Source organism: Syngnathus acus, chromosome 11, assembly GCF_901709675.1.
Source record: "Syngnathus acus chromosome 11, fSynAcu1.2, whole genome shotgun sequence".
NCBI lineage: Eukaryota > Metazoa > Chordata > Actinopteri > Syngnathiformes > Syngnathidae > Syngnathus > Syngnathus acus.
The window spans coordinates 6,492,737-6,505,642 of NC_051096.1; the positions used below are offsets into that span (position 1 = coordinate 6,492,737).

The 12,906-nt window shown below is 44.6% G+C and overlaps 2 protein-coding genes across 2 annotated transcripts; both read left to right on the forward strand.

Moving 5' to 3' along the window:
• The first annotated feature begins 258 nt into the window (after positions 1 to 258).
• On the forward strand, positions 259 to 1,971 carry cbx3a (chromobox homolog 3a (HP1 gamma homolog, Drosophila)). The gene is made up of 5 exons (XM_037263405.1): positions 259 to 416; positions 932 to 1,094; positions 1,332 to 1,488; positions 1,654 to 1,748; positions 1,830 to 1,971. Exons 2-5 carry the CDS (start codon positions 940 to 942, stop codon positions 1,954 to 1,956), a joined length of 534 nt encoding a protein of 177 aa, XP_037119300.1. The 5' UTR covers positions 259 to 416; positions 932 to 939; the 3' UTR covers positions 1,957 to 1,971.
• A 1,056-nt stretch (positions 1,972 to 3,027) lies between these two features.
• On the forward strand, positions 3,028 to 12,251 carry snx10a (sorting nexin 10a). Its single transcript, XM_037263403.1, has 9 exons — positions 3,028 to 3,384; positions 4,243 to 4,284; positions 4,368 to 4,454; positions 4,524 to 4,624; positions 4,701 to 4,799; positions 4,874 to 5,071; positions 5,143 to 5,715; positions 5,804 to 5,914; positions 12,077 to 12,251. The coding sequence occupies exons 2-7, from the start codon at positions 4,252 to 4,254 to the stop codon at positions 5,273 to 5,275; spliced, it is 651 nt and encodes a 216-aa protein (XP_037119298.1). The 5' UTR covers positions 3,028 to 3,384; positions 4,243 to 4,251; the 3' UTR covers positions 5,276 to 5,715; positions 5,804 to 5,914; positions 12,077 to 12,251.
• The last annotated feature ends 655 nt before the right edge of the window (positions 12,252 to 12,906 follow it).

The following is a 12,906-nucleotide window of genomic DNA, read 5'->3' on the forward strand; positions in this document are numbered from 1 at the left end:
TCTTGGATTTAATAATTATTTTATTTTTAAGTTTTTAATCAGTCTATTAAACCATGTGAGCTATTTCGGCTACGTTAGTAATCAAGGACAGTGTGTCGCATATTACAGCTGTCGCATGCTTTTTTTTAATGTTATCTAACAACTATACTGGCCTAAAATAGCTTTCAGTTATAGGTTAAGTTATTATTGATATGAGGTAGACAAAAGATCGAAATCGGTCTCCGGACCCATTTTGCGGACACGAGTTTTTTTCCCCGGAAGTGGAAAAAAAAGCGCCGCCTAGTTTCCGTCCAGGCTTCCGTAGAAGGCCAGAAGCTAGCGTTTGGCGCCTATGCTAGTTGGGATAAAGAAGCTGACCGCGTGTTCATCATCCACCGTCCAAGCCGTGCCGCGTTGTTTTTAGTTTAGTCTGCAAGGTACGTATTTGAAGATTAAACAAATGGACCGTAAATTGTTTGAATTTAAAAAGCTTCCTTTGAGCTAATCGTGTGTACCCAAACCATCCGAGTTAGCGCTGCAAGTACGTTTCTCGTCTTTTCGTAACGGAACTCGAGGATTATTTCAGCCTTTTAAAAAGTCGGGGGAGCCTTTTAACATCTGCACTTGTTACCGGCTTTATTTTGCGCGCAATTGTCGATCGAGTGCACCACCGTAGTGCTGCAGTTACCCGCGATAAACATCAATATCAACAAACTTTGGGTCGTCGTGCATCGTGGTGCAACAGTTACTTTTCCGACACCGTCCTTGTAAGAAGGTGTTTTTTTCTCGTGCAAAACCAACCTGTTGTCCCGTCGATCGCTTTAGTGTGATGCAGGCTTCCATTATCTTAGGGTTCTGTACAATAAGCTGGTCTAGACTGACAAATTGTTTTTGGTTATTCAGTGTAAAAGCATCAACAATTGAAGTCTTACTGTTTATTTCTTTTTAATAGAGCACAGCATGGGCAAGAAGCAGAATACCAAGAGTAGGCTGGATTCTCAGGGGGGGCAGGGTGTACAAGAAGAACCTGAGGAATTTGTGGTGGAAAAAGTGCTGGACCAGCGTATTGTGAATGGGAAGGTGGAGTTCTTCCTCAAGTGGAAAGGATTTACAGAGTGAGTCGCCTAAGAACAGATCCCCAACCCCCCTCCCCAACCCCCTGCTGTGGTCAAAGGACTTCCCTGTTATGGGGTCTGTCCATTTACTTCTGTAGTTGCATGTGGAACCTGCACATTTGCATTCACTTCGGTGCGAAGTCGGCTTTGCAAATGTATATCAGGGTATTTGCCTGACCTTGTTTTTGTTTCCCTTCCCCCCCCCATTTCATTCAACCTTCACTTTTCCTCACCCAGAGCTGACAACACTTGGGAGCCAGAGGAGAACCTGGATTGTCCTGAGCTTATCAACGCTTTTCTCGACGCCCAGAAGAACATTAAAGAGAAACCGGCTTCTCTGAAGAGAAAGGCGCCTGCGGAAGATTCCGAAATGGACGCAAAGAAAAAGGATGCTGTGAGTCGTTTCAAAACCACTGTCTAGCGCTAATTACTACCATTTAATAAGGTGTGGTAGTTCCGTCTCATATGTGACGTCATACCTTAGCAACCGTGCAAAACAAATTCACAAATGTTTAAAGCATGCTTTACGTGAATATACTATTACTCTCCACATTTGCAGCCAGAGAAACCCAGAGGCTTTGCGAGGAAACTTGATCCCGAAAGAATCATCGGCGCAACAGACAGCAGCGGCGAGTTGATGTTTTTGATGAAATGGTAAGACATATTTGATTATTAAGTCAGTCATCCCTTAATAGTGATTTGTTGACACATATATTCCTCCATTTGTCGCCGCAGGAAAGATTCGGATGAAGCCGACCTGGTCCCAGCCCGCGAGGCCAACACCAAGTGCCCTCAAGTGGTCATTGCCTTCTACGAGGAGAGACTAACATGGCACTCATGTCCAGAAGATGAAACTCAGTAGCGGGCTGTCTCTGGGCCTTGCACCTCCATAGATCGACCCCGCCCCCTTTTTTCCTCAGGACTGACTTTCCTTCGTTGGCCTGGCCTTCTATTTTTATTTTTTAGCTGTTGTAGTTTTTGTTTTGTTTATGTGTACTCTCTTCAAAATGTACCCCATGGCTGCTGCAGGGGAGATTTGAATTGTTCCGGGCGATATGTTCTCAAATGTTTTTCAAGGTAGTAGCTTGGCGGAAGTTGTTGCTCACCTGACTGATGGTTCTAGTTCCATGCGTTTTATGGTGTCAGCCAGCATTGCTTTCACCATTTCATCAAAGGGAAGTGTCTGTTGTTGTTTTGTCTGCATAGGTGTTTTATTTTTCTCTTTTGTAAATATTACCTTGAATCAAATAAAAGTTTTTTTGAACAAACATGCAGTTTATTACATATCGTGGAAATTGCAACAGCACTGAAAGTTAAGCCACCAACTGGAGAACTCATGACTCCACCCACCCTACTGTATGCTAATTTCCAGAGTAGGTGTTGGTAAACTACTTAGTTGACTACTGTCGAGCTGGTTGCACATTCATTTGAATAGCTTGACCACTGCTGGTAAGTGCTTTTGATTATAATTGAATGCTATTTTGAAGGACTGTGTTTCACAATAAATGTGCTATCATGATTTAACAGTCTGCATGGAGTTTAAAAGCAGTGAAGTGATTGATGGCTTAACATTGAATTGATATATAACCAAATATTTGATGTAACCTATTACTGATTTAAAATTCGTCATTACTATCTAGAAGGAGTGCATTTTTCCCTTTTTTTTCCCAGGACGGGTATATCACAAGTCAAATGAGTGTCCCATGGGACTTCTGTCAACATCACATGAATAACAAGTTGTTTACATAGTTCTTTCTGTTGATTTGTTTTAAATCAAAGCATCAGGTTATTTATCTGGGAATTGATGTCACAAGTTTTGGATCAAACTGGTTTTTGTGTCCTGTGAAGCCTTTTTTCTTTTTTTTTTTTTAAATTCAATGTTTTACCAGGTAAGCCAATTGAGAACACTTTCTCATTTACAAGTCATTTTCAGGTCAACGTTGGGCTCAATTATTTAACATAGATTGATGTATAGATTATGCACCAATTAGGAATTAGTCCCCGCCCCCCTGGGCTGGCCAGGTAAAATCATCTGACAAGCTAACAGGTGTGCACGCAGTTTTTTGGCAACACAAACATCGTAGCAGCGATTCCAACGTTTTTTAAACTCCAACCTGCGTTGTTTATCTTTATTTTTATTACTGTTGTTTTTTTTTATTACCGTGTGCGTGGGAGAAGGCGTGAGCAAGAAAGTGGACCAGGTTGCAACGAGCGTTTGATTCAGTCGACAAGAGATTGAAAAAAAAACCACGCAGACTGGAGCTGGGAGAAAAGAGGCAACGAGAGAAAGGTAGGCACAGCATGGAAATACTTAACAAATTCCATTAAATTACATTTCAACCTTGCAACAAATAGAAAGTGCGAATCCATGTTTAGCTCACAAGTGTCCAACTAAACACAAGGGGCCATTTTGTGCTATTGATTGTGTGAAGTTGTAAACATTCTGCTATTTTGGTCACAGAATTGTCACACGGAATTGTATAGCTAAAAAAATGTCAATCTATGCGTGCAGTTTTTGTTTCTTTCAGGGAATTAAGGATCCCCTTGAACTGTTTGACTATAATAGATGCATTTATGCTTCTAGTTGGCTTGCATTAGTGCTGATTGTGTGCAAAAGAGGCTTTATTGTTTCTAATCCTGTTTTGGTGTTGTGTGCTAAAATCCATCTCCTGTGCCCTTTTTATTCTGCCATTTATGCTTATATCAGCTGGAAAGTCCTGAGTCTTAATTTGTTTGTCATGGCTGTTCATTTGGTACCTGGGCCTTCAGTGGTGTAATCCACCAAATTAAATTGGTGTGATAGGACTTGATATTTTTCAAAGTATTAAGCTTGGAAGAATCTAATGGCCTCTCCCAGCCTTCTCTGCCACACGTTTAGGCAATTCCAGGAGTCTTCAGGGATCTTTTGATAGTCACATCTTGATGTTGTTCACATCTTAAAAAGCTTTTGAGTGAAGAAAAAAAATGTTTTGTCTGACTCCTTCCGCAACTGTCACCTCTTCTCAAATGCGGCACTTTGGCTACCTTGTATTGTCATGGACAAAATTTAGCGTGCAAATATATCAATGCTTTTGATAGTTTTTAGGCTTGCAAAACAGGCCTTGCTCCCCCTACTGGCGTTCGCTGATCATGACATGTAATCTTGCAGGTTTCCACCATGGACAGAATGTTTGACAACCTTGCAAAAACTGTAAGTTTCCACATCTTGCAAATATTCCAGCCTTATCATATTGCATTGAAGTATTTCATTTGTTATTCTTTTTTATTTTAAAGGAGTTTATTAGCATCTTTGTTGGAAATCCAAAGCTCCAAAAACAGGACTACTGGCACACGCATGTCGATTATGAAATCAGTCTCCACGTGAGTAAGCATCACATCCCAAGTCAGGCCGCTGTTGGTTTTGAAATGTTCTCCGATGTTCTGTCATAGACAAATAGCATGTGTTTTCGCAAGAAGGCTTCCACAGTGAGGCGACGTTACAGGGAATTTGTTTGGCTGCGACGGTGTCTGCAGCAAAACGCTCTCATCATGTATGTTTGATCTCACACGCCTGATAAGAAGCTTCTGTCCGTGGGAATAAGTGGATATATTCTCGCGTTCCTTCAGAGAAATCCCCAAATTGCCCTCTTGGAATCCTTTCTTCAGCATAAGGAACGTAGAGCAGATCAGACAAAGGATGAAAGGCCTGCAGGAGTTTTTAGAAAAGTGAGTTCCTCCCGAGCTAAATGAAGTCGACGCCTCGTGGCTGGTGTGTTAATTACGCCTAATTTCCTTTCTAGTGTTCTTCACACGCCGTTGTTTCTGTCAGACAGTCGAGTCCATCTGTTCCTCCAGTCAGGGCTCAGCGTCAAAAAGATGCAGAGGTGCGCTTTTGGCAAAACCCGATACACAGTGGCTGAGGCCATCCAGCGCTTTGACGGTGGCTGCATCGCTACGTTAGATGAAGATAAGGAGTCATGTGACTCTGATTGCGAGAGGTATGTTTTTTTTAACTACTTCCTAAAAACAAGCCACTTTGCATCATGCCAACCAATCTGTCTCCCAACAGCACCTTTTCGTCAGGCTTTGGCTTAAGTGTGGACAGCGCCATTCACGGAAGCTCCATCCTCTCCTTTGAGTCGTCCGACAAAGATGGAGAATTGTGCACTTGTGATTTAATTGCCTGCAAAATAATTCTTTGAACATCCATGGATGACATTTTCCATTACTACAAAAACAGTTCCTTATGTCCTTTTTTTTTTTTTAAATATTTTTTTGTTAAAGTAATGCCAATTATTTCAATCTGTGTACGAAAATAATTTTTCATGTTTTAAAAAAAAAAAGTATCGTAAATCGACATTTCTAAATTCTTAATCGAAAATCCCATGTTGATATTTTTATCTCCGAAGCCGAGGTTAGTCATGTATGTTTTGCAATTATTTTAGAGAAAATGATCTGATGATACTTTTCTGCTCTGTTTAAAGGATGAATAAACTGATTTTTTTGAAGAATTTCTCTTCCAGTACTGTGCTGATTGTTTCGCAAAGTCCGCTGACATGAGCTGTGCGCAGTGCGGCCCAGTAGAGGGAGTTGAGACATCACAAGAACCTTCGGGAAGGGAAGCATTGCCACAATCAGTACTGTAAGCCGGCCGTGCATTCTGATATCAATTAAACCTCATCGAAATCTTTGACCTGATTTATAATGTGATCTTTATTTATTGTGTGCAGTGCTAATATTTCTACGCTGCCACCAAAATATCTTCCTCCATTGCAACCACTTGTCTGGCTCCAGGGTGGTGACGGAAAGAAGACGGCGTCCTCCGTTTGACAGCTTTCCAGGTGGGCCAAGACAGCAAATTAATTACTATAACACACAATCGTGGGGAAAATCATCTGCGAGAAACACGACAGGCTGATAGTGTGAGAGGGGCCAGAGGTAGCGGACAGCTCTGCGAATTGAAAGCTGATGACATAAGCGAAGGCTCATTAAAGGAGACAGCAGTCGTCCCCTTGTCCCACCTCAGCCCTCCCATCAACAGCTGGACTGACGCGGGCCAGCCCGATAGTAAACCCGGCCTGTTCCGCATCTCTCCCTGATGAAGCTGTCAGTGACTTCACACACATACCCCGAGATGCGACAAACGCCGCTGGCGCCTCGCCTGAAAACATATTTGCCGCCTCGCTACGGGATGGCTGCACTCGCCAAAATATTTTCCTCTCTCCGTGTTGATATGCTGCTTTTATAGTCGGCGGCGCCATCTGACTTTAACCTTATCAACACGTCCTATGAAAAACAAACATGGCCGCCATCTTTGTCTAGACGCGTCTTTGCATGGATAGACGGCGAGGAGGATCTAACATTTAGATATTGAGCATCCGGCGTCCATATCTATTTCGCCGTGGTAATTTATAAGTCAATTTCCAGTGCGCACTGAAGCGCATCATACCTCCAAAACACCCAACAAAGACCCAGCCCAAATTGTATTTCAAAGCAATTAGGGTGTCCACTGAGTTGTGAAAGCACTGCCATGCAGAGGCTCTGGGCTTGCACGATATTTTTAATTGTTCATTTTCTGTCACATTAGTCAACTTCAGCGCCTGGAGACAGGTGAAGTCCCACTGTGTGTTGGAAAATGAAAGTGAAAGTTAGGCATTCAATTCACATCACAGTCCTATTTCTATAAAAATCCAAGTTATACATTTCCTAGGAAATCCCCATGTCCCATCTGTTGAACGATTTCAGAACAGACTTGAATGTAATTCATTGTGCACTTTTATTACAGTTAAGAATATTAAAATGTAGTTAATATTTGCCTACTAAAGCAGCTTGACCCCGCAATAATTCAGTCCATTTCATTATTTTCTATCGGAGAATTGATTCTAAATCTGAACGAATCAAAAAGTGATTAGTGGCCCGGAACAGATTGCGTCCGAGCTCAGCATTGTATAATCGGTATTAGTTATGAGTCTTAGTTATTAGCTCTTTCACCTGACGTCACCATTGGGAATGACCAACTCGGTGACCCTTTCAAAAGTCAACAATGGCAAAATCCATACTAGCAATTAGCCGCCACAACTCCCACTCAAGTCCTGCGTCGCTCTCTCCATCACTCATCTCATCTTCTCTTTTAATTTCCTTCGCCCGTCCCTAATTAGCTGTCCTCTCATTGTGGTTCGGCCCGACTCGGCCTTTGAGAGTCGCTTGGCTCTCGTCTCTCCCTTTTCAACAGGGGTCAAAGGTGACCCCACGCATTGTATTTGGGATTATTACTTCCAAAGTGCTATTGCATGGCGTATCATTAAAAGTCAATGCGTCTCGCTCCCGCCCTCTCTCACCCTGCCGTCGCACTCCTTAAACACACATACTCATTTTGCACGCACCCTGCACATGGCCAGCCATTTAACTACTAAAATACGACCCGTGCGCAGATAAATGTCACCGGGCCATCTATCTGTGAGTGTTAAAACTCGGCTAATGGAGATGACATATTACCGGCCTAAATGACTGCAATAAAAACCGCCGCCGCCGCCGTACCTCGCAGCGCCAGCCGCGCCAGCCGCTATCCGTTGGACGAGAAGGCGGGCGCGGAACAATACGCGTGAGGTCATATCGGGGCCCGGGTCTTTTAATTGAATGAAATCAAAGTAACAAGGAGATATTTCAAAAGACACTCGAGGTGACACGTGACCTTTGACCTCTCGTAGAAAAAAAGCCGGACGTAAGTTATGAGCCGGGTCGATTCGGGTGCGTGTCGATACAGCGGGGCTGCCGGCGCGATCGATCGCGCTGCTTCAATTTCTCCGGAGGAGCCTCCCTCCTCCCTATCCTCCTCCATTCCGTCCATCTCCTTATTAATTACCCTCCTCTAGCCATGCGTGTCTTTCTCTCTGAGTGAACGGAGTCGTTGTAATTGCTTCTCTCCGGAGCAGTTACGAGCGTCACAAGGAAAGCGCATTTGCATTCAGGATGAAAAGCGGGAGCGGGAGCTGCCCTCCTGCCCCATACTGAGCAGCTTCACTTACTCTTTTTCTATCCCTCCCTCCCTCCCTCCCTCCTCCGCTAATATGTTAAGCCCCCCTTCATGCCTCCCTACTTCTTATCCCCCCCCCCCCTTTTCACAGCATGGCTCCCTTTGCATTGTCTTTCCGCAGAGTTCCAAGGTCGACGGGAGCTTGCTCATCAGAGCAGGGTTTATTGCGCTTAATGCAGGTATGGATGAGCCAATTTGTGTGTGTGTGCGCGTGTGTTTGTGTGCAAGCATATCCAGAGGCCTGCTAATGTGAACATAAATACTCACCCACTTACACACATACCCAAGGGTGTTTGGTGTACTCCTATTTTCCAGCCTTTTCTCTTTTGCGTGGCTGATCAATACAGTTGAAACAGCAAATCACGCCAAAGCACGGCCACCGTGGCTTGGCACGCTTCCTCAAGGGAGGCGCTCATCTTTATCAGTATTACTCGCAATGAGTGCGTGATGCTAGCTCGCGCGACGTGATCGAATAGGAATGACAAAGTGCACATTGTCGCTCGAAGCTGTAGCTTACTTTGCGCGAGTGATGGACTCTTCACGTTCACTCATCTGAATTCCCTATTCCCATCGCCATTTACCTTAACAACATGGCGTCTGCCGACAGAGGGATCTCAATACATTACGGCCCATCTTTAAAAACAATGCATGAGAACCACAAAGTCACCTTAAATTGCCTTATTTGTCAAGTAAGTAGCAGTTTAAAAATCACTGGCTAAGTATAACATATGTAAGATGTGGAAAAGAGTTGGTTGAAGAGTATGGAGGCATATGTTGTGCACGTGTATGCATCACACAAGCAACCCCCCCCCCCCCCCCCCCTCCTCTTCGTGTGTGTGCGCGAGGATTTAGACCTATCATAAAGGAATTCTCCTCCCCCCCCAGCCACTAGCTCATCCTGACACTTTTATACCTTTTTATTTTCAGGCCCATTGCAGCCAAGCCTAGAGATGTGATTTATACTGCCTGGCAGCATGGGCACTGCAGCAAGCAAGACAGATGGAAAGAGAGGAGGGGAGGGATGGAGGGAGGGAGTGCGAGAAGATGGTGTAGAGTATGTGTGGTAATAAAATAGGAGATATGAAGAGGAGAGGGTCAGAAGAAAGAGACTAGACAGAACGAATAAGCGGGGGGAGACTGCGAGGGGGGGCAGTAGAAGAGGAAAAAGTCTTTTTGGTCCTCTCTGTCACATCTTCCCCTCAACATCATTTTTTTTTCCACCCCCGTCTAATGACTTATTGTCCATGTCTGACTCAGGAAGACGAGCTCCCATCTCTCCAGCCTAAATCACCCCCCCCCCCCCACCCCCCTGCAGGGCGACGGGACACGCCCCCTTCGCCCCTCCCCGTAAATATTCATGCAGCCGCCATTGATTGGAAATGGGTGGTATTATGATGCAGGGTGGGGGGGGGGGGCTCTGACAGGATCAGGTCTCGGGCTGTGGGGAAGACAAGGAGACAGCTCACTTTCAGGGAGGCGGGGGGGAGTGCAGACAGGTAGACAGAGGTGAGGCTAAAAGGATAGAAAGGTGGGGAGGAAAAGAGAGAAAGATACCTTTCTGCCAGGCGAGTGCTTGTGCTGTCTCGCCGCCGTAACATCTCACTTTGTCACCCTGTCGCCGAGGAAAAGATGAGCTGCCATTCCCGCTGTCATTCATCCATCGCTAAAAATACACACACACAGGTAGTTATTATGATTGCAATCCGGGATGATTTCACCAGCCGTTTGATTCACTGAGATCAGTGGGTCATTTAATGCGGCGAGGGTCACCTGTAACAACAGCCAGGGTTAATTGTAACAATCATAAAAAGCGCCCATTCGCTAATTATACCCTAATTTCTTCCGTCGTTAATGTAATGGGGTCGTTTATAATGTTTCCACGCAATCTTTATCGCGGCGTCATTTTGCAAAAAAAGTGAAGATGAGGTGAAGTAAGGTAATGAGAGCCAATGCAAGAGAAAAAAATGCTTCGTATTAATCGGCTGTATTAATTAACACTACCTGTTCCTGTTATTACGATTCCTTATCTTTTATTGCTTCTGCAATCTGTGCTTGTCCCAAAATTCTCAACCCAATCTCATCTTGCAAGCAGGTCACATTCAAGTCTGTCCAATCGTCCCAATACACACGCCTCCCTCTAAATTTGTCATCCAAAACGTATAACCCATTTGATTGATGCCGTTTTTTTTTTTCCCCCCCGTCCAACTGAAGAGCTCAAACGGTGATTTTTATGTCTCGGACATGACTGACAGTTTATATGGTGGGGCCTGTAACCATTTTGATGACCTTAGCCGTATCAAGTGGAAGACCGATCGTAATAAAAATCCATTTTTGGAAGGTTGCGTTGGCTGCTACTCCAAATGAGATGCTACGTGTTTCGCTATATGCTATGCTAATCATATTTTGATCACAATCGTGATGCATGTTAATTTGATCCAATCCAACTTTCTTTTCACGATGCATTTGCGGTGGAGCACCAGGTGAATAATTAGCCCGGCAGCAAAGAGAATAATCTAAACTGAAGCGTCTATCTTCATTATAACCTCTAAAGAACGTGTCACCCGGGTGCTACCGTGTGCCTCATTAAAGGCTGTGTAATTGTTTCTGGATGACATTGGGGTTGCTTGGCACCGAGGTAGAATGTTGTTTTTGTCTGCCGCTTAACTGATCATTATTTGCTTAGATCTGTTTCGAACCAAAATGAATGCATGTAAACAAAAGTCTGGTCGAAACTCTCCTTCCTCAAGGCGGGAATCTTTGAACCGGCAACCACGTGCCTGGCGACTTGGTCTCGTGCGGGAGTGGCCTCAGCGGCATGATGAATTCGATAAATCCCCCTTATCGCCCTGGGAGACAATTAAAACGCATGTGACAGGGGTCCCTATCTCCGCTCTCCTCCTGTAGCGCTTCATTTAGAAGCCATTTGTCTCCGCTATGGATTTCCTATTTTTAATGGCGTGCGTACGCTCGGATCGGGCCGTGCTGAATAATAGATGCTTTTTTTTTTTTTTTGCTCCCTCTCTTCCTTTTCATTCCCGGTCTTGCTCATTTCCTCACTGTCAGGCCCCTTGGGGAGGTGTCGGCGTCACTCTCGGAAAGCAAGGTGCGCCTCCACTTTCTGGCAGGAGGCTATTTAATCTGTAAAAGCGAGCATCGGTGCGAGCCCGTGGCAGACGCTGAGCCGATATCAATGGCGAAGCCCCCTCGGCCTTTAAAGGACGTTTATCACAGCCGTGCAAGGCCGGCCGCCGTACGGTGATGTGATGTATCGCCCCGGCTGAGCGCGAATGAATAGACGAGTAATTATCCCGTTAAAAGGGGAGCCTGACAAAGAGGGAGCCTCGCTATAATTTAAATTGTTTTGTTTCCCCCCCCCAGCGGTCCGAGACCGGAACACTGACTGACACCACGCCATGGGGAAAAGTGAAGCTATTTATAGCCTGAGACATTCAGCTAATTGTCGAATTTAATAAGGTTTCTGGAAGAGTGGATTCTATATAAGCCAGAGACGTGCACGACATCTTTCTTCAGCCCTTTAGTTGTGCATTCCTCCATGCTTGACTTCCTCCCATCTTTCCTCCTTTCACATAAAATCTACCTGGGACTAATACTGCTCTCACTTTGCTTGCGTGACTCCCGATTGTGTGATTCTCCGCATGTCACAGCAGTTTAAAATGCGCACGTATGTGTGTGTGTGTGTGTGATTACCAAAAAAGGATGCGTCCAAGTGTGTGCGCCTGCAGTCTCGTCTGGTGTGAGACAGGGGTAATTGAGCTCAGAGGGTTTTCTGTCTTTGGTGGCAGAGGGGAAATTGGAATCTTCAGAATCCATTAGAGAGGCCCTTCGACGCCCGCCGCCGCTGTGTGTGCGTGCGCTCATTTGTTTAGTGACACAGACACAAGAGTGTGAGGCAAAAAAAAAAAAAAAAAAAGGCGACAAATCAACTGAAACTTTCTTGCTTGCTTTGCAGCGGAGGCGCCGAGATGGGTCCCCGGGCGTCTCGCCCGGATCGCCGCGTAAACCCAACTGAGCTGCTGGGGAGGAGGTCGGCCGGTTGAGGAAGAGGAGGAAGGTGAGCGAAGAGCAAACAGCAGGTAATGAACGGCAGATGGCTGCACGTACACGTCCTCCCCGCAGAGCTATCATTCACCTTCTCGTTCTCCACCTCACAACTTCCTCGTGTTGTTGTTTGCACTCCAGTACCGGCCCTATTTCTAATATAGTTGCAAGGTTGAAATCTGATTGGATGAAAAATAATTAGAGGAATTTTGCCAGAAATTTTGGTGTAATTATTATTTTTTGAATAATTTTATTGCGCAATAAACAAACGCATAGCAAAACTGTTTTGCACATTAATGGTGACTTTTGTCTGTCATCATCTTATTCCATTGCCATAAAATATGGCTGTGACATTCACGATTCCCCACAAAATCTTGCAACCCAGACTTTTCCCCTCTCACTCATGCTTGCCGTTTTTTTTTTCTTTTTCTTTTTTTGCTGTGTGGTTTCTTTGTTGATGTCTCAGTAACTCTGTGATAGATGGCCATATAGCATTTGACAAACACATTTATATCCCGCTCACAAGTCAAAACGCTTTCACACAACACTTTCATCTGCAGCCAAAGTCAGACTTGACCAATTTTCTTGTGCGTTATTTTCCATTGCATTTTCTAGAAGTCACTATAGAACAGCAAACAAAAATATGCAGATATTTATTCCATAAATAATTCGGATTTCAGCCCAACGTATGTGTTGCCGAGGAAAATAAGGCAAAATCAATAGTCCCACTGTTCGCAACTT